Source organism: Leucoraja erinacea, chromosome 1 (genome assembly GCF_028641065.1).
Source record: "Leucoraja erinacea ecotype New England chromosome 1, Leri_hhj_1, whole genome shotgun sequence".
Taxonomy (NCBI): domain Eukaryota; kingdom Metazoa; phylum Chordata; class Chondrichthyes; order Rajiformes; family Rajidae; genus Leucoraja; species Leucoraja erinaceus.
In genome coordinates, this window is record NC_073377.1 from 43,789,405 (window position 1) to 43,813,907 (window position 24,503).

Here is a 24,503-nt window from a genome sequence, read left to right on the forward strand (position 1 = left end):
TTTAAAATGATGAGAGGGATAGACAGAGTTGATGTGGACAAGCTTTTCCCTTTGAGAATAGGGAAGATTCAAACAAGAGGACATGACTTCAGAATTAAGGGACAGAAGTTCAGGGTTAACATGAGGGGGAACTTCCTTACTCAGAGAGTGGTAGCGGTGTGGAATGAGCTTCCAGTGGAAGTGGTGTCGGCAGGTTCATTGGTATCATTTAAAAATAAATTGGATAGGCATATGGATGAGAAGGGAATGGAGGGTTATGGTAGGCGTGCAGGCAGGTGGGACTAAGGGAAAAAAAAGTTGTTCGGCACGGACTTGTAGGGCCGAGATGGCCTGTTTCCGTGCTGTAATTGTTATATGGTTATATGGTTATAAGTATGTTTTGCAACACACAAGGAATTTGATTTGTCATAAAATCATACCAATAAAAAGCAACAAGACACACAAAATACATTTTAACATAAACATCCACCACAGTGACTCCTCCACATTTCTCACTGATGGAATGCAAAAAAAAAAGTTATCTTCCCTTCTTTGTTCTCCCGTGGTCGGGAGCCTTCCGTTGATGGGATGATCTTGGCTCCCATAGCCGGTGGTTAGGCCCTCTGCGTTGGGGCGATCAAGCTCCTGTATTGGGGGGAATCTCAGCTCCCCGTGCCATGTGATCGGATCCCTGGGTCAGGGCTAGTCGAGCCTCCTGTGATTTTGGAGCTTTCCAACATCAGTCTCTACCCGAGACTGCAAGCTCCTCGATGTTGGAATCTGCGGGCCATGGTTGGAGCAATGATCCCAGGCAAGGGGTCGCAGGCTGCGATGGTCAGAACACGGCCCCGCAGTGGGGCTCAAAGTCAGTCTCGAGCAAGGCGTCCAGCTCCATGATGTTCGGCCGCAGAGCGACCGGAGATACGATCCGGAAAACAATTGCATCTCCGGCAAGGTAAGTGATTGAAAATAAATTTCCCCCGACCCCTTCCCCACCCCGCACATAAAACAAACCAGATGTGTAGCTCTATGAATCAATAACTTGCTGAGTTCCTCCATCAGTTTGGTTTTTGCTCCAGATTCCAGGGTCTGCAGTCTCTCGTGTCTCCATCATGCTAAGTAAGGGTTGGTTATTTAATGAGGTAAATGATTGATGGTTCTTAAATGCGCTTAATGTTCCCCTCCGAGTTGTCAAGCTATGCACCCGCACCAGGTGCAATTTACAAAAGAACAATTAATCCACCACCAGCTCAACTTTGGCACATGGGAGAAGATCAGAGGGCATCAGAAGAATAATCCATGTGCAAATTCCACACAACCAACACCAAAGATGGGAATTAAACTTAAACTGGGTCTTTGGAGTGGTGCAGATGGAGTGCTAACTGTTGCCTCACTGTGTTGTATCCAAAAGGGAAATTGACTCCTTCCATGATGTGAAAAATTTTATGATTAAATAATTTTACAAAAATATAGCATCTGGCAAATGGAGCAACACTATGAAATTTAATAACATCCTCATAGGTGGAATCTAATTGATTTTTATGTCATGTTTAGCAAAACCACCATAATTTGGTCTATTCACAGGACAACATACTCCCAGCCATTTCCTTAATATCTGTATTTCAGAGGTCACAGCAATTCACAATTAAAATTAATCGTAATCACTATGTGATAGGCGTGGTTAAAAATATTACATGTTCAAACCAACATCCACTCAGATTAACTATCGTGTACCAGAAATTTATAAAGGTAAATCTGTTTTATCTTTTATCAATACCTACAGAACCAGGTTACCCTTTGACTTCACAGATGCCATTTGACTTGGCATGGACAAAATGGGATGAAAGGAGTGTTTCGATGATGTGTATCTATAACTGGCAGAATTCCTCCAACATTTTGGTTTTGCTCCAGATTACAGCACAGGCAGTCTCTCGTGTCTCCAGTATGCTAACTTGGTACATTATTTAATGAGGTAACATAAATGGGTGATGGTGGTTGAATGCGCTTAAGGCATTTTAACAGAGTGACACACAATAAGCTTATCAGCAAAATTGCACAGTGAAGTGCAAAGTGATTCATTTATTTGGGTTGAATGAGGAAAGAAAATATAATATAAAGCATCAGCTCTAATGAAAATTCAGGATCAATGTCTTGTCTGAAAATTGAAAACAGCAATGCAGCTTGAGACATTCATAAAATCCTTGGATTTTTAGTAGAGGCATCAACAAAGATAAATGGTGATGTTGAACCCTATGAAACACTGAATTGTCTGCAAATAGAGTGTTGCATTACAATGTGATACTCAAAATGCAGGTAGAATGTGAAAGCTGAAGACAGAATGTAAGAAAAAAAATATATAACGTTCCTGCGGTAGAGAGACTTCAGACTGGAGACTATTCTCCCAAGAGCAAAGAATAATAAGACATAACTTGACAGATCTTGACTAAGTGAATGAGGAGAAACTGTTTCCATTGGCAGATGGTTGATCAAAGATGACTGGTAAAGGAACCAGGCATGATATGAGACGCAAATATGTAGGAAGGAACTGGGTTACACTAAGATAGACACAAAATGCTGGAGTAACTCAGTGAGTCGGGCGGAATTTCTGGATAGAAGGAATATGTGACATTTTGGGTCGAGATCCTTCTTCAGTCTCGACCTGAAACATCAGCCAATCCTTCTATCCAGAGATGCTGCCTGTCCCACTGAGTTACTACAGCATTTTGCGTCTATCTATGATATGAGACACAATCTTTTTATGCAGTGAGTTGTCATGATCAGGAATTCACTGGCTGCAAAAGGTTGTGGAAGGACACTTAATTGCTGCTTTCAAAAGGGAACTGGATAAATACTAGGGAGTAAAACATTAAGGTCCATAAGGAAAGAGCTGTGAAAATGAGCTCTCTGGATAGTACTTTCATAAAATAATACAGGTTCGTTAACCCACTGCATCCGACACTACCCATCAAGTACCCACCTGCACCACACCTACGCTAATCCCATTTCTCTACTTGCATCTCCATCACTTTTTCTTACACACCTCCTCCTCCCAGTTATCATGCTGCCCATCTAAACCAGGGGTAACTCATATCATTCAATTAACCTACCAGCAGCACAACTTTGGCATGTGGGAGGAGATCAGAGAACATCAGAGGAATAAGCCATGTGCAAATTCCACACATACAGCACCCGTCATGAGGATTAAATTTAAACTGGGTGTTTGTAGTGGTGCAGGTAGTGCTAACTTCTGCATCACTGAGCTGTATCCAAAGAGCAAATTGACTTCTACTCTGCTGTAACAATTCCATGATTCAACCATCTTACAAAAAATAAAACATCTGGGAATTGGAGCTTCAATATCAAATTTAATAACAACATCCTCAAAGGTGGAATCTAATGGAATTTGGTGTCATCTTTAAATTTCACTATAAATTTGATCTATTGACAGCGAAACATATGCCCATCCTTTTCCTTAATAGCTGTATTTCAGAGGTTACAGAAATGCACAATTAAAATTAATAGCAATCACAATGCAATAGCCATGGTTAAAAATATTACATGGTTAGATCAACATTCACTTAGGTTAACTATCTTGTACCAGAAATTGATAAAGATAAATTAGTTTTATCTATGTTCAATACTCCACTTCCAAATAATCTGTGACCTGCAGTACAGAACCACGTGTTATTCAGGTAAGGAACTGCAGCATAGTCGGTGTTTGTGGAATTTATCCCAAAAGCAAGATTTTGTTGTTAGTAATAGAGGGATAGAAGATAAAACTGAGAAGCAGCAAAACTTATAGCGTTAGCAGCACTGAGGACCCGGGATCGATCCCGACCACGGATGCTGTCTGTACGGAGTTTGTATGTTCTCCCTGTGACTGCGTGGGTTTTCTCTGAGATCTTCGGTTTTCTCCCACACTCCAAAGCCATACAAGGTTTGTAGGTTTATTGGCTTGGTATAAAAAATGTAAATTGTCCTTAGTATTAGTGTTAGTGTGCGGGGATCACTGGTCAGCGCGGATTCGTTGGCCCGAAGCAGGGCCTGTTTCCGTGCTGTATCTCTAAATTAAACTCTAAACTAAACTAAATATCAGTCACATTTCTAACGAGTAAGTTAAGACCTTTCCAAATTCTAATGCTATCAATTGAAACATAAATTCTAACTTGGATATACTGTCCCATGTTTTGGAGACAATCAACTTTATTAATGAAACCTGTAATGTGATCAAATGGTTTTTCACTATGCAACATAGAAAACATCTTTTGTACAGCAAGTGATCAAACATATAACATTTTTAAACATCTGATGTGATGGACAGAAATGCCTGGAATGGCACGTTAAATAATAATGAGATACCAGCAACAAAGAGATTAAATTTGGGAAGAAATCTACAGACCAACTTGCCAAAAATGTTTCTTCATACCAGAAATACTATTCCCAAACAACAAAAATAAACAAACCATTTTACAACAACAAAGTATGAAGAAAATGCAGCATCAATATTAATCTTAATAGAAATATCTTTAAAAGTATTTAGAACAAAATACAATTTAACTACTAAGTGTTCTTCTACTCACTGTAATAGGAGCTTTATGCAACTCAGTGTGTTACAAAGTGAAATGGGTGTATACTGATATTTTGTTAAACCTGCTCCATCAAAATAAATCTTGTTATGAACATAGGGAACATTTTAAGATTAACATATTGTGCCATAACTTTAATACTAATTTATTATCACTAGTGTATTTATTTTCTAGAGATTATTTTTAATCAATCATTAAAATCAAGTTTAATTTTGCAACAATTTATTTTGTGGACTTTAACATGCTTTGTAAACAAAGCAGTTTAAATGTAGAGCTTAGAATTGATCGATTAAAGAGCAAAATCAAGACTTATTTTGTCAGAGCAGATTAATATTTTCTGCATTTGATGGGTCCTGTCTGTTGTGCTGAAGTGTAGTTACAAAAAAACAGTTCTTCTCACATCTGATCCAAAGTGCTTCCAGATAAATGCGTGTTTAACCACTCAATGGATAATCATGCTTGGATGAGCATATGTCTTTGATATGGGGTAGGACTCCATAAATAACATCTTCTCACGAAGATCACACAACATTGTACAACTGCATTGTCTCTCGTGCTTCAGGTTGCATCACAAGACATTTTGACATTGGCTGCCAATGAAATATGTTCTCTTCAATTTGCATCATTCTTTAATGGCATGGGAACCCCTTGTGCCAGCAAAAGTCATTTTGAATATCAAAGGCTTGTTCAAAGTTTTACAAGCAGATGTCTGTGAGTTTACTGCCTGAGCTCAGATAATATTCTTCATTAGGACTTCCATACTTTAATAGGGTCATGCGATGTTAGGAAATAAATGTAACGTTGAATTAAGACCAGCGCTCATGAATGTGGTGCTGTGTCCACACCTATTTTAGTCTGATATTATAGAGACATCATGTCTCACCACTATTGGCAGAAAGTGGGCTGATGGGTGTTTCCGTCTTGTTTTGTGCCCTCTCCGTGGAACCCCTTTTCCATTCAAGGTCACAAACATTTGCCGTCCTTTTTGCGGCTTCCGCCTCATGGAAGCATAGGTGTTGTAACCATTCTCTTCTATCCTCTCTTTAAGTTCGCAGTCAACGTTAAATTCTTTCTGCAAAACAAAAGTTATAATAATGTTGCAAGTATTAAACCTCCACAATTAAACAGAATTATCTGTGTTTTAGTGATAATGTATTGGAATTGTGGACCGTAACCATGGACTTGGTTGTAATCATGTATGGTCTCTCCGCTGACTGGATAGCATGCAACAAAAAAGCTTTTCACTGTACCACAGTATATGTGACAATAAACTAAATTAAACTCTAAATTGGATTGTTACAAAATGCTATTTCGGGATTCAGATCTGGGCCACATTTATCAATGTTAGTAAAGTAATTTATAGAGAAATAAATTATTAAAATATATACCAATTAAATTCCTAGTTGCTAACAATGTAATCATTACTTGTTGGTCGATCAAACACCAAGACTTACAATTTTTTTCAAATCATTTAACTTTCGTAATGGAGAAAGATTGAGCTGATGGCAGTACAGAATAATCTAAATGTTATTGTGCACACTTTGCAAAATGTTAACAGGCCATTTAGCATGTGGTTTGGAAAGTACATTGTATATTGGCCTTTATTGACAGAGAGACAGAGGGAAATCTTGTTACAATTATACAGGGTATTGGTGGGGTCACTCCTGGAGCGCTGTGCACAATTCTGGTTCTCTTATTGAAAAAAATAATGTAGTGACATTGGAGGCAGTCCAAAAGAGATCCACTAGACTAAATTCTGGGATGAGAGGGCTGTCCTATCAGGAGTGGAGATAGAAATTTGAAGTTCAGAAGGAGGGATGATCTTATTGACACAGAGAGTGTCACAGAGAGTTATTTACACAGAGAGTGGTGAATCTGTGGAATTCTCTGCCACAGGTAGTTGAGGCCAGTTCATTGGTTATATTTAAGAGGGAGTTAGATGTGGCCCTTGTGGCTAAAGGGATCAGGGGGTATGGAGAGAAGGCAGGGATGGGATACTGAGTTGGATGATCAGCCATGATCATATCGAATGGCGGTGCAGGCTCGAAGGGCCGAATGGCCTACTCCTGCACCTATTTTCTATGTTTCTATGTTTCTATGTTTCTATGAAACAATAGACAATAGACAATAGGTGCAGGAGCAGGCCATCCGGCCCTTCGAGCCAGCACAGCCATTCAATGTGATCAAGGCTGAACATCCCCAATCAGTACCCCGTTCCTGCCTTCTCCCAATATCCCCTGCTTCTGCTATTTTAAAGAAAAGTAAAATCCCAAGGGGAGATGACAAGGTAAATGTCAATATATTTCCCCAGTGGGGGAATCTCGAATGATGAGTCAGAGTTACTCGATTGTAGGCAGTAAATTAAAATTGAGTTGCATAGAACTTCCCCTCACGGAAGGGGCAAATCTCTAGAATTCTCTACCCTAGACTTTGCAGGGTATTTAGAGATGCAGTCGATCCTTTTTGAAATCAGGCTATAGGCATCTGGCAAAAAATAAGAGACAAATTTGGGGGCATATAAGCCATGATCATATTAAATGGTAGGGTAGGGTTGAGAGGCCTATTGCCTATGCTTGCTGCTAGTTTCTTATGCTCTAATGCACTTTCTTGCCCAGAAATTGGATTTCACCATTTGGGGTATGCAAAAACATTGCTGTGTATCATACTAGCACCAAATTAGCCTGCAAAATTGGATAAATGCAAGTATGCATCAGTGTTTGCATGGTTTCCATCTCAAAGAAAAAGTGGAATTCGGGTACACGCATCTCCTAATGGGAGCACTATCACTGTAGCTCAGATTGCATCACTTTGATATATGGCACCTATAATCCTATGGTAGGCAGTCATCATAAACTGAGGAGATATCAATAAGGGTGAACAAAGTAGTTGGGGAGAGTGTATTTCTGTGTTTCATTCCTTTGGGGCACTACTTTCCCAGAGTTGCTTCACACTTTGCCACCCGCTGAATGATGATTGAACTAAATAGAATCATAGTCATATATTGTGGAAACAGGACCATCGGCCCACCTCATCCATGCTAACCAAACATCCCCATCTATGATAATCCCATTTGCCTGCAATTGGCCAATATCCATCCAGACCTTTCCTATCCATGTGCCTGTCCATGTTTCTTTTAAATGTTGTTAATGTACCTGGCTTCAATTATCTCCCCTGGCAGCTTATTCCATATACCCACCACCTTTTGAGTGACGAAGTTGCCCCTCAGGTTCTTATTAAATCTTTCCTCTCTTGCTTTAAACCGATGTCCTTTGGTCGATTTTTCTGCTTTGGGTAAAAGACTCAAGACTGCATTTACCCCTAACTTTTCCCCTCATGATTTAATACACCTCCATAAGATTACCCCTTAATCTCCAGCGCTCAAAGGAATATATTCCTACCTTTCCCAATACCTCCCCATAGCTTACGCTCTCAAGTCCTGGTAACATTCTTGTAAATCCTCTCTGCAGTCTTTCCTGTTTAATGGCATCCTTCCTTTAGCAGGGTGGCCAATATGTAACATGTAGGAAGGAACTGCAGATGTGTAGGAAAGAATTGCAGATGCTGGTTTAAATCAAAGGGAGACACAAAATGCTGGAGTAGCTCAGCGGGACATGCAGCAACTCTGGAGAAAAGGAATAGGTGATTTATGTATTATATGTAATGTAATATGTAATGTATTTTCTCTTTAGCTACAATTCTCAAACAAAAGCACAATGTTATGGAGGTGTACACAGTCATGAAGGGAATAGATATAGTAAATGCATGTCTTTTACCCAAAACAGGGGAATCTAGAACCAAAGGACATTGTTTTGAGGTGAGATTTAATAAGGTGCTGTGGGGCAACTTCCTCACACAGTGATGGTCACATCGAATGAGCAGCCAAAGGAGGTAGTTGAGGCTTGTACAAAACGCAATGTTAGTTTGAGCATAAGCTGAGTACTTTGGAATCTATATCATGTCTCCATTAGGTTCTGAAGCTGTCTGTGAATTATCTCAATATCAGTAGTGTCCTTTTTAAATCTCTAGTAAAGCACAAACTTGGCACAATGTGCTTTCAGATCTCATGAGACTGTTCCCTGATGATTCTCATGTGGAGCTTTGTGTTCCAATTTATATTGATGTGGGCTAAAACTGCTGTTGCATGCCAAATCATGTCATTAGATGCATGAATGACACTGGAAATATCAGGCACGCTATCATGAATCTTGACCAGAGGTGTACGGTCTAATATGTGACTCCGCCCTGGGGCAAGAGATTGTGGCCAGTGTAAATTGGCAAGTAAGTGGTTGTTTCAGCTGTGTAATTAGGACCTTTGCATTATCAGAACTTACATTGTGCAAAGGAGCAAGCTTTCAAATACCATGTAGGTCATTTTCAACAGATCTATGCTATTACCAGCTGAAGCTATGTCACAATGATGGACTCATTGGCTGTTCTGACAGGTTCACTACCTCATCCAGGTTTCTTGCCTGTTTGGCTAGGTCTTCTCCAAGGAGAAGAGTATTCAGCATTGCTCCAGTATTTTTGGTCATTTTTACCTTCAGTTATGTTACAAACTATTGCTAGTGCTCAAAGGTGGGGAATTACTAACCCATCTCTCGTCACAGAGGCGGATGGGATGTGCATGAGTTACCAATCCATCAGTTATGTGGTATCAACTACCTAAAATCACTAGGTGCATTCTATGGGTTAAAGGCTTATTGTGCGTATATGCATATCTGCATGCTCACCTACAAGTTGACACACTACGGTGGTGGCATATTTTATTCACATGGGTTCAATTAAGTTAATATCCTGTGATAGTTTACCTAACCTCATTTGGCGCTGGTGTATCATCACGTTAATCAATGACAACACAATGAATGTTGGATCACTAGTATTTAATGACATTACGGATTGATGGTACACCAAATATTGATTTGTTTGCATCTAGTCTAAATCAACAGTTTATGGCTGTTCCCAAACACAAAATCTACTGATTTACCCCGTGACTGGGGAGAACCATCCTCTGCATGAGCAAATCAAATTGTTGGGTTGCAGACTATGAGGAGACCTTTCCTGGGGTACGGACTGTCAGGTTGTACGGTGGATGTAATCACTGTGGCCTGAAGAGATAGTACCAAGAAACAGTACATCTCCTATATCAAGGAATGGTAAGGGTCCTGTTTACAGTCCAATATATCGTATGACACGGTACGTATAACAGATGTTTTGGTATTCCTCTCAAAGCTATATTTCACAAGAGATGGAGTTATACATATTGTGCCAGTAGTGCCTTGTGAGTATACTTCCTGCTGGGGTCGGCACACCACGCTGTCGGGTCTCGACCTCTGGTATCCAGATTTGTGAAGGGTATCTTCAACTCAAATTCCCCCCAGGCCCAGGTACTCAGAGATATGGGATGTTTATGTCCTGCTGAAGCTGCGTCGTCGGTGGGCTCCAGCTACATTCCTGTCCACGGTCTATTCATTTACAAAGTGGTTATCCTCATGGCACTAGGTTCAGCGCAACAGGCCCAGTTGTTGCATAAGCTACGACTGGACAGGATGGTTACAGCTGCAAATAATATGATACTTTATGTTCATGACTAAGTCTTGCAGAGTAGACCGGGGGCGTCAGGTCTCAAACTAGTCTCATGGACCTTTGGTTGTGTGTGTGTAGTTACACATCTACAAGTCATTATGTCACCTAAAGTCTTAGAGGCTCTGAACCAGCAATGTTTGTTAGTTGCAAAAAACCTCATACAGCTGCAACAACATCAGCAGCGAGGGTTGTGAATGTTTCGCTGGACCTCTTCCTAGTGGCTGCAGGATGGTCAAACCAGCGAATTTCCAAATGTGTTATAATAAACCCATTTGCCAGACCGGGGGTATTTGCCAACACTATTTTTATGTTCTATTTTTAATTCCTCCTGGATGATTGGGATTACTATTGTCATCATTAAAAAGCACCAGCATGTTTCAATTGATGTCATGCTTGATTAAATTTCACTCATCCCTGGTCAATTGATGCAGTGTGTGACTCGTTTCCACGGCATGAAATCACAGAGCTTCAAAATCTTCACGTAGTCACTCACGTGACTCCGAAGTAAAATGGTAAGATTAAACGAGAACTTACCAGTTTGAAGTTTGATCTTTATTTTATGAGGAGTTACGATGAGGGATTACGTGCCCTCCGCTCCCAGCCCTTTCTCATAAAGATCAGCTGGTAATTCTAGGTTCTCGAATCTTACTATATTCAGTTCATCAACTGCTATCTGTGATTTCACACCGCTGCTTTGAAGATTGACGCTCATGCGGGCTGATGGCCTTTTTCACGTAATCCCTCATCGTAGCTCCTCATAAAATAAAGATCAAACTTCAAACTGGTAAGTTCTCGTTTAATCTTACTACAGGGGTATTATATTTCTCATAATTATTTTTATGTTTTCGGTTTGGTACTGCTTGAAAAGTATTAGGGTATTTGAGTTTAAATAATTTAATATGTAAAAAGTTTCCATTGATTTTATGAAATAAGCTTGTTCTTTAGTAAACATTTTGAATTTGCAGCCCAATTATTTTCCACCATTCTGTGTTTGCATTCTGCCCCCCACATCATCCTGAAATATGCATTAATCTCTTTGTGTTTTTTTAGCAAATGGATTTCAAACTATTTAATTTTAGTCTTACCATCAAACTATCTGCAGCATTACATCCTCAATTCTACACTTTAATCCAATCCTTTGATTTTGTCTGGTGCAGCTACCCTGCATTTCTGCTGATTTTCACTCCTGTTTCTTCCATAATCATTAACGATTGGGATATGAATTGGGCATCACTGTGAAAATGTTAAAATGATAAGATTGAGAACAAATGTTCTATACTTTAAAGCTGTTTGAGTAATGTATGATTAGAAACTGAGCTGGGCCATTTATCAGCCATCCCTCGTTGCTCAAAGCAGGCATCAGACCTCTTGCCATGTAACCTAGAAACTTATTTGGTTTATGGCCTGCCCATATAATTTGAGCAGTGATAAATGAGCCACGAGCCGGCTCTAATTCACTTGGGTTCCTCTACAGTCAAACAAAGCAAAGATTTGGCTTAAAAACAAAAACAAATCAAAAAACATTAATGAAGTGGAGTGATCTCTCAATTCCACGCTCTTGTGGAATGTGTATTGGCAATGACTGACACCAAGACTCATTTAAATAAAATATTAAAGCCCTGCTTTGAATAGCCTTCCACATTTCTTTCTTTGGAACCTCTCTTTGAAGTCCCGCCTCAAGTATTTTATGAGCCACATATTTTGGGGTGCTTTCATTTAGTCTTACTACAATCAGTAGATACAATCAATTATGAAAATAAAAAATGCTTAAAATTCTCAGTAGATCAGACTATATCAATAGAGAGAAAAATGAGTTAACACTTCAAGTCAGGAAATTTACTAACTGGTAAAGGTCACTGTTATTTTCCCTCATTTGTTACTCTCTGATCTGCTGAATCTTTCCATTATTTTCTGCTTCACTTGCAGATTTCTGGAATCTGTGGTATTTTGCTCTTGTGTTTGTGAGTTCGAGTTGTTCCAAACAAAATATCCCAAGCCCAGGTCAGCATGCATTATAGAAAATAATTGGCTCTGGTTTTACTAGAAATGTTATAATTTCCACGTGAACAATTTGGCATTTTATCATAAGTGCCAGGAGATTTAATTTACAGTAAGAATACAGAAATAATTGTGTTCCTGGTGAGTGTTTGGTGTGGTTTTACAAACTTCACAAATTCCTCAGCCCTTATGCTAGGGAATTTGCCTCCTGAACTTCAGCCAGGTTGGAACCAGCACATAGACTATGGTCCCTTTCACTTCAATAGAATGGAATTGATGCAAGGGAACACAATAATGGGCCATTTACATGTTTTAATTAAATTCATTTGTTCAAGTATTTTATTTTATTTTTTATGCTTAATTTAAAAGAAAAGATAAATCTTTATCTATTTAAATAGTGTTTGATAGCTTTTAGATTTGGCCATTCACAAACTCTCAAAGCTTTTGACAGTTGGCTAAGCAAGGCGATACCGCTGGTCAGATGTGAAAACTTTTTATGATTTTATGATAGACAAAAATGAGTTCAATCTGAAGTATGGTCTCGACCCGCATCTATTTCCTTCGCTCCATAGATGCTGCCTCACCAGCTGAATTTCGCCCCAGCATTTTTGTCTACCTTCGATTTTCCAGCATCTGCAGTTCCTTCTTAAACATTATGACTTTTCTGGGGTGTTTTTCTGGTACTGCTGCTCCTAGAGTTTAGGAGATTGAGAGGGGATCTTATAGAAACTTACAAAATTCCTAAGGGGTTGGACAGGCTAGATGCAGGAAGATTGTTCCCGATGTTGGGGAAGTCCAGGACAAGGGGTCACAGCTTAAGGATAAGGGGGAAATCCTTTAAAACCGAGATGAGGAGAACTTTTTTCACACAGAGAGTGGTGAATCTCTGGAACTCTCTGCCACAGAGGGTAGTTGAGGCCAGTTCATTGGCTATATTTAAGAGGGAGTTAGATGTGGCCCTTGTGGCTAAGGGGATCAGAGGGTATGGAGAAAAGGCAGGTACGGGATACTGAGTTGGATGATCAGCCATGATCATATTAAATGGCGGTGCAGGCTCGAAGGGCCGAATGGCCTACTCCTGCACCTAATTTCTATGTTTCTATGTTTCTATGTTTCTATCAGATTTAAATCCAAATGCCTCTTGGGTTTACTTGATTAGCAGATAGATACCATATGGTTGCAAAGGAAGCTCTTGCAAAGGATCATCTCAGAGTAAGCAAAGTCTTAACAGCAAAGACATTCGACACCCAATCTCAGGTTAATGATGGTTAGACTTTAATTTGTCTATAAATGTAGGTCAACGGAAGTAACATATCATTTTAATAGTTCTTAAATTGCTTTGAGTATTCTGCTCATATTTTGAGTTAATTTTCAAATATGGAATTATAGTATGCTATTACCATTGTTCTGCACTCTACAATTGGCCTAGATGGAGGGTGAATTAAATGCCATTCCTACTCCAGACTGTACTGAAGATGAACAAATTCCTTTTCTCCAGAGATGCCGCCTGACATGTTGAGTTACTCCAGCATATTGTGTCTATCAAACAAATTCAAGTTTGGGCTGCATCTTAAAAGTTTTACAATCATATATGAAATAACATCACCTTGGAAGACAATAAGGTTAGGAATAGGATCACCCGCTTAATGGACCTACAGCCCAGTTTGAACCCCTTCAGGACAAACATGGAAATAAACACAGGTTAAAATCACATCATGCATTAAACAGGGAAAAGGCTTGCTCAGACACTACAATACCCCAGAAGCCACAAGGGGGCTAAAGTTAACACAGTCTTCAACAGTTCTTCAATAATTAATTCAATTAAACCTAATCTAATCAACCCAACCAAATCCAGCACTAATCTGACAGTAGATATGTTCTGTAGTTCAGGCTTCATTTTATTAATAACTAAGTCATTACTGACCTCATTATAATTTGCAGATAATGATGCCATTAATCACAGTAATCCCTTCTTAAATGCCTTATAATTGAAATACTTTGAAAGAATACTTACTGAGCCATAGATCTTTCCATTCTTGTTCATGGCCAAATAATAATTGCTGCTAATTGCTTTAATAGCAACAACCCCGACTTCCACAGATGTAATTTTCAGTATACCTAGAACAAGACAAAAATAACATGTTACCATTATGACTGCAGTGGAGGTATTTCAGAGTACGTAGCTCATTCATTGCTTATTCAAAATACAGAAAATATCTGAAAAAGGATTGTAAAATTATCATGATGCTCATGACACATATGTGCTTCACAGAAATGGCAATTCTGGATGACATAGAAATGAAGTTTTGTTGGCATTATCTGGTTCAAAGTTGTAATGTCCTTAGAATGCACCAGAGCACATTAAATAAATGTCCAAAAAGGGAGAGGCATACCAACAACTCATCACTTTGTATTTGTTCAGATTTTCAGCTAAGCTGAAAAATAAATGAAAATAAATGTTTCTGAAGGTTATATTGTTTAATATGCAGGCACTCACATTGCACATGAGAAAATAGTTTGTTGCCTAGATAAAATGCATTTTGCTTCCTTTTGTAAAAAAAATCTTAAAATTATAAAACAATAAAAATTTGTGCATTTCATGAAGATAAATGGTGCATAGAAACATAGAAAATCGGCACAGGAGTAGGCTATTCATTCAATATAATCATGGCTAATCATCCAAAATCAGTACCCCGTTCTGGCTTTCCCCCCCCCCATATCCCTTGATTCCCTGAGCCCTTAGAGCTAAATTTAACTCTCTCATGAAAACATCCAGTGAATTGGCCTCCTGGGGCAGATAATTCCACAGATTCACAACTCTTTGGGTGAAAAAGTTTTTCCTCATCTCGGTCCTAAATGGTCTACCACATTCTTAAACTGTGACCCCTGTTTCTGGACTCCCCCAACATCGGGAAAAATGTTCCTGCATCTAGACTGTCCAATCCTCTAATAATATTTATATGTTTCTATATGATCCCCTCTAATCCTAAATTCCAGTGAATACAAGCCCAGTCGACCAATTCTTTCATCTCATGTCAGTCCACCCATCCCGGGAATTAACCTGGTGAACCTACGCTGCATTCCCTCAATAACAATAATGTCTTTCCTCATATTAGGAGACAAAAATTGCACACAATACTCCAGGTGGTGTCTCACCAGAGCTCTGTACAATTGCAGTAGGACGTGCTTGCTCCTAAACTATAATCCTCTCGCAATGAAGACCAACATCCCATTAGCTTTCTTCACTGCCTGCTGTACCTGCATGCTTACTTTCAGTGACTGATGCACAAGCACACCAAGGTCTCGTTGTACCCCCCCGTCTCCTAATCTGACACCATTCAGATAATAATCTGCCTTCCTGTTCTTGCCACCAAAGTGGATAACCTCACATTTAACGACATTATACTGCATCTGCCATGCTTCTGCCCACTCACCCAACATATCCAAGTCAACCTGCAGCCTCATAGCATCCTCCTCGCAGCTCACACTACCACCCAGCTTTGTGTCATCCGCAAATTTAGAATGTTACATTTAATTCCCTCGTCTAAATCGTTAATATACTGTATATTGTAAACGACTGTGGCCCCAGTACCAAACCTTGCGGCACCCCACTCGTCCCTGTCTGCCATTCTGAAAATTTCTTTCTCTCCCTTTTTGGACATTTATTTAATGTGCTCTGGTGCATTCTAAGGACATTACAACTTTGAACCAGATAATGCCAACAAAACTTCATTTCTATGTCATCCAGAATTGCCATTTCTGTGAAGCACACATGTGTCATGAGCATCATCATAATTCCTACTCTTTGCTTCCTGTCTGCCAACCAGTTCTTTATCTCACCCACAATACCCTGTGCTCTAATTTTGCACACTCATCTCTTGTGTGGGACCTTGACAAAGGCTTTTTGAAAGTCCAGATACACCACATCCACTGGCTCTCCCTTATCCATTCTAGTTGTTACATCCTCAAAATATTCCAAAAGATAAGAAGCATGATTTCCCCTTCATATATTCATAGAAAACATAGAAAATAGCTGCAGGAGGAAGCCATTCAGCCCTTCGAGCCAGCACCGCCATTCATTGTGATTATGGCTGATTCATACTGACTTTAACCAATCCCGTCACTCCAAGGCTTGTTAGGATCATACAATACCCCAAATGCCACAAGGGAGCTTCTACTGTTACTATTTAGTCATAGAGTCATAAAGTGATACAGTGTGGAAACAGAGCCTTTGGCCCAACTCACCCACACCGGTCAACAATGTCCCAGCTACCCTTGTTCCACTTGCCTGCACTTGGTCCATAACCCTCCAAAGCCTATCCATGTACTTGTCCAACTGTTTCTTAAACAATGGGATAGTCTACTAACAGGTTTTCAGAATCTTCCTGACATCTTCCTTACATATTATGTTGTTGAATCAATTCTGGAATTCTTTGGTTCTAGGTTTGAACTCAATTGTTCTTTTGTAGAACACGAAACTGATTGAGTTTTATGAAGATGTGACGAGAATAATTAATGAAGGCAGAGCTGTAGATGTTATGTACAGTATATGGATTTCAGCAAGGGATTTAACAAGGCTCTGCATGGTAGGCTGCTCTGGAAGGTTATATTGCATGGGATCCAGGGAGAGTTAGCTAACTGGCTTCATGGAAGGAAGCTGTGATGGTGGAAGACAGACCCCAAAAGCTGGAGTAACAGCCGGTCAGACAGCACCTCTGGAGAAAAGGAGAAAGGCTCACGTTTCGGGTCTAGACCCTTCTTCAGATGGTGGGAGATTGTTTATCGGACTGGAGGCTGTGATGAGTGGTGTGCCTCAGGTTTTGATGATCGGCCCATTGCTGTTTGTCATCCACATCAATGGTTTGGATGAGAACATACAAGAGTTGATTAATAAGTTAGTGGCCAGTATTGGAAATAGCACTGATGGTTATCAAAAATTGTAGTAGGATCCCATTCGGTTGAGCAGGTGGGCTGGAAAATGGATAATGGAGTTTAATATGGAGAAGTGCAAGGTGTTGCATTTTGGGAAGTCAAACCAGTGCAGGACCTGTTAAGGGATCTAAGGGTGCAGGCACATTGTTCCTTGAAAGTAGCATCACAAGTAGATAGGATGGTCAGGAAGGCTTCATCAGGCAGAGTATTGTATAGTACAGGTGCACAACCTTTTATCCGGAGTTCCGGAAACCGAAAAACTCCGAAAACCGGCCATTTTTTCCAGATGTCGTCTGCGCACCAAAGCTCGCGTTTGGCGCCAAACTTGACCCGAAACGACCCACGGTCAACCCAGGTCTGTACTACTGTAGCGGCTGCCTCCTCCCCGGAGACCGGGAGACGCTTAAACATCTGTAAATCATTGCTTAAATGTTAGTCAGTTAGTTTGGAGGGCTTTTATGTGAATGGGGGGGTGAAGGGGTAAACTTTAATTCTTAATCCCCTACCTGGTCGGAGAGGCGAGGAGCGGTCAATGCCTTACCGGGTCGCCGTGCAGTAAGCTCCGCAGCACTGTGGCCGGTGGGGCTGCGGGCGGCGCCGGTTGTAGCTCCGACCCCGGCAACACTACCCCTGGCTGCGAGGCGCTCCAAATCCAGCGCGGCCCGTGGCCTGACGCCCCAGCTCCGCGAATGTTGGGAGTCGGCAGCGTCGCAGCGCTGGGACACCAGCGGGGAGCGGGCAATGCCTTACCGGGTCGCCGTGCGGCAAGCTCCGGAGCGCTGTGGCCGCCGACTCCAAACATTCGCGGAGCGTCGCTGGATTTGGAGCCGCGCAGCCAGGGGTAGAGTTGCTGGGGTCGGAGCTCCAACCGGCGCCGCCCGCGGCCGGACGGAGCCCCCAGCTCCGCGAGGTTGGGAGTCGCCGACCAGGTAGGGGACTAAGAATTAAAGTTTCCCCCTTCACCCCTACTCCACCACCACCACATAAAATCCCTCCAAACTAACTGACTAACATTTATGCAATGATTCTCCCGGTCTCCGGGGAGGAGGCAGCTGCTCCAGACTTTTCAAGCCGCCCGCGCTACCTACCTAATCTACGCTAAAAATCTTCCATTCGGAAATCCGAAAATGTCCGAAATCCGACAAGTGTCTGGTCCCAAGGCTTTCGGATAAAAGGTTGTGCACCTGTAGTTGGATGGTCATGTTACAGTTGTAGAAGACATTGGTGATGCCACATTTAGAGTATTGTGTTCAGTTTTGGTCACCCTGTCATAGGAAAGATGTTGTTAAGCTGAAAGGGTGCAAAAAAGATTTATGAGGATATTACAGGTGTTGAAGGTTTGAGCTATAGGGAGAGGTTAACCAGAAAAGGACTTTATTCCTTGAAATGCAGGAGGATGAAGGGTGATCTTATAGAGGTGTATAAAATCATGAGAGGAATAGATGCACAGAGTCTTTTACCCAGAGTACGGGAATCAAAAAGGGCATAGATTTAAGGTGAGGGGGGAAAGATTTCATAGGATTCTGAGGGGCAATTTCTTTTTACACAAAACATGGTAGGTATATGGAAAGACTTTAAAGCCCTCCATTTCTTCCTCGACTGCAGAACCATCCAATTTCCCTCTACTAACACTATACTACGCCTAGCCGATCTGGTCCTCACCCTCATCAATTTTTCCTTTGACTCCTTCCACTTCCACCATCCAAAGGTTCAAAGGTTCAAAGGTTATTTATTTGTCAAATGCACCAATTGGTGTAGTGAAATGCAGATTGCCATTGCAGCACATTAAAAAGTACAGAACATAACAATAATAAAGACATTTAAACATAAAAACACCCCCCCACAATGGTTCCCCATTATGAGGGAAGGCACAAAGTCCAGGTCTACCCGGGCCTATTGATGCAGGCCTTTACGGAAGGCCACAAATGCCCGGGAGTCCCCATCCCCATGTTCCGAAGCCCCGCGCTGGAGTCCACCACTGGCGATCTTGGCAAGAGATATTGAAAGGCGCCACCCCGCAGTCGCCTTTACGCTGTGCCACCGAGCCGGCCGCTTCAGACGATGGTAGGCTGCGAGGATGGGTCAAAGGTGCTGCTTTTCCCCTCCCCCCCAGGCCCCCCCCCCTTAAACCTCCAAAAACAAAACACTTTAACTCACTAAAAATAAAAAAAAGAGGTGATGGGCCCCAGCTATGCCTGCTCTTTGTAGTGTACGGAACAATCACTGTTCCAGGCGTACATGGCCTCTCAGCGGCATTACATTGGTGACTGCATCGGGATACTCCTGCTGCAGAACGGCTTCATCAACTAAGCTTATTTTCTCGAGCACCGCGGACTCTCCGAAGCCCCCCCTCCCCCCCTTTTCTTGACTCACAGTCTCCGCACAAGAAATGGCTATTGACTGACATCTATTACAAACACCCCACTGGTGAATTCCTCTTGGCGAGAGATCCAGGCTCCCTCCCGATGTAAAGTTCAGCGCCACCACCTGCAGCTGGCCTTCCACCCCATCAGCCGTCGCGTACAACACATAATCCTCCAAAATATCCGCCACCTTCAACGGGATCCCACCACCTCCAAAATTTCCGCCACCTTCAAGTGATCCCATCACTAGCCACATTTTCCCTCCGCCACCTCTTTCTGCCTTCCACAGGGACCATTCCCTATGCAACTCCCTGGGTAACTCACCCCTTCCCACCCAAACCACCCCCTGCCCAGGTACCTTCATCTACAACTGCAGAAGATGCAACATCTGTCACTATACCTCCTCCCTCGACTCTGTCCAGGGACCCCGACCGTCCTTTCAGGTTAGGTAGAGGTTCACTTGCACCTCCTCCAACCTCATCTGCTGTATCCGTTGTTCAAGATGTGGACTGTTATACATCAGCGAGACCAAACATAGATTGGGCAATCGTTTCACGGAACACTTTCACTCAGCCCGCATGAGCCAACGTGATCTCCCGGTTGGTGAACACTTTAATTCTCCTTCGCATTCCTACACAGACCTTTTTGTCCTTAGTGTCCTCCATTGTCCGAGCTTGGCTAAACGCAAATTGGAGGAACAGCATCTCATATTTTGCTTGGGCAGCTCATAGCCCAGTGGTATGAATTTTGATTTCTCTCACTGCAGGTAGCCCCAGCATTTCCTCACTCTGAATCTCCCCTCCACCCAAGTCGCACTAACTTCTCATTTTCATCCTACAAACAGCTTACAATGGCCTGTTTCCTTTATAATCGTTACTTTTTAGTATATCTTTCATTCATTGTTCTTTATCTCCACATCACCATCTATATCTCTCATTTCCCTTATCCCTAACCTGTCTGAAGAAGGGTCTCGACCCGAAACGTCACCCATTCCTTCTCTCCAGAGATGCTGCCCGTCCCACTGAGTTATTCCAGCATTTTGTGTCTATCTTTGGTTTAAACCAGCATCTGCAGTTCCTTCTTACACATGTGGAAAGAGCTGCTGGAAGAGGTAGTTGAGTTGGGTTCTAAAGCAATATTTAGATAGGTACATGGATAGGATAAGTTTAGAGGATAGGGGCAGGACAAAACCTGACAAGTGATGGAAGGATATAGGTGGAGGTGTTTGATTGGCAGGTGGAGTAAGTAACAAAGGTTAGAGATGATAAAGGTGTTAGATAAAGGGAGAAGCGGAGTGAAATGTAAAGCCAGAAGAAGGTTATAGGTTGAAGGGAATGGGGGTAACGTGGAAGGATAGTTGGATAAATGGGTGAGCATTAGGGTGGGGAGGGTAGTTTGGATGGCAGGAAGGACAGAGGGGGAATAGGTGGCTTTATTTGGAACTAGACCAAGTGGGACCAGTCGGGTCCCAGTCACACGGGAGGGCTGGTCCCCCAACGCAACCCATTCCCCAACGCAATATTCCACCACTCACCCGTAGCCTCTAACTGTGCAGGCGCGGCTCTTTTCCCCTAGGGGTGGGGGTTGTGTGTGTGTGTGTGTGTGTGTGTGTGGGTGTGTGTGTGTGTGGGGGGAGGGGTGTGTGGGGAGAGACGGGGGGGACGGGGGGAGTGAGCTTGGAGAAAAGACGGGGGGGGGGGGGGACAGCCATGGGGGAGAGGGGGGCATCATGGGGGGGGGGGGGGGGGAGGAGGGGCAGCGAGGGGGACCAGAGGGGTAGTGGATGGAATTGATGGTGCGATGGTGTCTCACAGCGGGTGCTGGTCGCTGGTCGTTCTCCTCCACTGGGATCAGAGTCTCAGCTTTTGGCGACATTGGTGGCATCTGCAACTCCGGGCTGGGCCGGGTCTCTGACTCTGGGCTGGGCTGGGTCAGGTCTCCGACTCTGGGCTGCTCGGGGCGGGGCTGCCTCGGGTCCCTCCGAAAGTCCGGTTGGAAACCTCCGCCGGCCATCTTCAGCTCCTTAAATACGCGATGGCACAGGAAAGGGCAGATCGTCCAGGGGAGTGACAGTGGAAGAGGCTAATCCGCACGGCGCTGACTGGCAGGAGAAGAGATCGATCTGCGCACGCGCGTTTTTTTATGATTTTTAAATTTCGCTAACTTTTAGGACATTCAACCAATCAGAACTAAACTTCGCAGCATAGGAGAAAGGTGAGTGAACTGAAGACAAATCGTAGCGCTATCGCAAACGTTTTTTGCGTAAATAGAATGACCACCAAACAGGAAGATAACAAGATCAGAGTTTTAGTTATGTACTAGACTAGAGAGGTGGAAGAGTAGGGAGGGGGAGAGGCAGGAGGAGAGGGAGTGGGTGAAGAGAGAAGGGGGAAGTGGCGGGAGATGAGGGGGGTGTGGGGGAGAGGAGGGGGAGGAGGGGTGAGAGGGCGAGTGGGGGTGAAGGGGGCGAGCGTACTTGGGCTGGGCACGGGGCTTTAGTCCACAGCGGTGGGGGGCGGCGCCTGGAGGCAGGTGGGCCTGGATTGGTCGGCATGTGGACATTGTGACGTCAGCAGCTCAAGCGCCGATTTTTTTTAAAAATTAAAGTGAGTTTGTGATCAATTTTATTCAAAATCTGGGAAAATAATTGATCAAGGAGTGGATTTCTGAAATAAGATAAATCCCTACCGAAATTGTAAAAATCTCTGCGTTTTTGCGTCAGGTTTTCTAGGAAATACGTTTCAAAGGCAAAATGCCGTACACCCACACACACACACACACACACAGATTTAAAAGTATATAGATAGATAGATAGATTGCAGATTTCAATGTTCGTTCTGTTATTATGTGTGTATCATCGTTGAAAACATCAACGGGACAGTGATCGTAACTTCTACTGAAGCGTGGATGGCCGTTGGCTCACTCGGAGCTCATCCGTCCTTTGACAGGTCTTGTTTTTGGTCCTGCTGGGGGTCCACAGCCCCCTCCTCACCGTGTAAACCAGGTGGGGGAGACGGTTTAGTCACCGACTATCCGACCATGGAGCAGGTAGCACGGGATTACATGGTACGCGTGGCGGGGGAATTGCCCCCGATCTGACCGTACATAAACTACATATATTACATACATCACCTATTCCTTTTTTCCAGAGAAGCTGTCTGACCTACTGAATAACTCCAGCTTGTTGTGTCTATCTATGATTAATAACCAGTTCATTTGTCAGACTTGCTTAGATCTGTTATCTCAGTTCCTGAAGTTTGCAATAGCTTCAACTCAAAGACAGTTTAATGATTAAGTGGTTCAAAATCCAAACTAGCAGAGGTCACTTGATTTGAATGAGGTTTTAGATTTTTATCACCAATCTCGATAAATATCTCTTGGTTCTGCAAACCTCAACCATGGTTTACATCTTTCATGTGTAAGCTCACCTTCATAAATGGTTAAGAACTGAACATACGGCTTTCCCATAAAACTGTGTTACTTTTAGATTTTGACTCAATGACGTCTCTTCAACTCGAGAAGTTACATTTGTTGAACGAAAGTAAAGCATATTCCCAACGTACTCTTTGTAAAGAATTCTGAATGTGTGCACTTGTGATAAGGTTCAGGGTTATTTTATACTTTAGCAAGAAATAGACAAAGTGAAATTTCATGCTAGGTTTTAGGCATCCCTGCAATGCCTGCTTCTTGGCAGCTTCGGAGGTGATTTGACGACCCTCAACATACATTTGAAGTCACATAATATAACAAGGTATGCCAAATACCGATCCATTTCATAAAGTATCCCAACAGGGCAGATGTGGGAAATTGCCAGAAGCACGCTCTTTCGTTGACATGCAGACATGGACTCCAACAACATATTCAGCAGTGCTGCAAGAATTCATATTCAATCCACTTTGAGAGACATTGAATGACAAGAGGAAATTCGATTTCCCACAACATTTTCCACGTGCTTTCTGAAAAGGCTTAGTTCATGATTTCAATATAATTATTGATGATTTACTCCTCTAATTACATATTCTTTAATACTGCATTTATTGAATAATGATACAATATGAGGAAAGCAAACCAAACGTCTTGTGCTTGCTGTCATAATGACTATCCCTGAGTGTTCAGTTTTAGTTTAGCTTCGAGATACAGCACGCATGTCAGTGTACAGTACAGGACCTTTGACACATTGAGTCTGCACCGACCAGCAATCCCCGCACACTAACGTTATCCTACACACTACTTGAGCCATGCATGATGCACCTATTTGTATCCAAAAATGCTGCTGTGGTTGCTTAGATATTAAAGCTTAAAAGATAAAAGCTTTTGATCTGTTGCTTGGATAAAACAATAACTGATGGAACACATTTCCTGCTTCCCCCTTGATTTGTACAACATTGCTCTTGCTCTTTGTGGGCTTGTGAGAAGCAAAAATTGTGGGGTTTTTAGGCTCATTGTCCATTCTGCAATTTATTATGTCGACTACACCATAATACTGCTTTGCACTTCAACTCATGATTAGTAAAGATATCTTCCTTTCATCATATGCACTCTGTAGCTCTTTGCTCCACATCCACTTCTCATACTTCTTCAACAATTGATTTAATGATATGGATGCCATTACAAGATCTGGAAGGAATGATGTGAAACACTGAACCACCACAATGTCCAACCTTAGCTCTGTTATATATTTAAGCCTGTCTGTATCGGTGAAGCTTCTATTGTTTCCAATATCATCAATATTCATATTCAGGTCCACCTTCTTAAAAAAATATGCATATACTTTGCTTTGGACTCAATATTTAAGAAGGAACTGCAGACGGTGTTAAAATCGAAGGTAGATAAAAAAGCTGGAGAAACTCTATGGAGCGAAGGAGATGCTGCCTCACCCACTGAGTTTCTCCAGCATTTTTATTTACCTTTTACTTTGAACTCAAATAATTTCAGTCATCGGAAGTTAGAAGGTTTTCTTCCTTGCTCTGTTATGAACAGTTCAACCTGATTGCATAATCAATGATTCACTCTTTGCAACACCTTATACTACATTACGGCCTGACCAATCTTGACTTCTGTG

General features: G+C 42.1%; 1 protein-coding gene across 3 annotated transcripts in view; it reads right to left on the bottom strand.

The window, feature by feature from the left end:
• Positions 1–4,146: 4,146 nt before the first annotated feature.
• Positions 4,147–24,503, bottom strand: part of fgf10a (fibroblast growth factor 10a) — a 148,489-nt gene continuing 128,132 nt past the window's right edge. For all 3 annotated transcript variants that reach the window (XM_055633752.1, XM_055633735.1, XM_055633745.1), the window contains 2 exons: positions 14,161–14,264; positions 4,147–5,637 (listed from right to left, as the gene is read on the bottom strand). In XM_055633752.1, the coding sequence (XP_055489727.1) occupies positions 5,416–5,637; positions 14,161–14,264 (326 nt within the window). In that variant the 3' untranslated portion in view covers positions 4,147–5,415. The remainder of the gene's footprint in view (positions 5,638–14,160; positions 14,265–24,503) is intronic.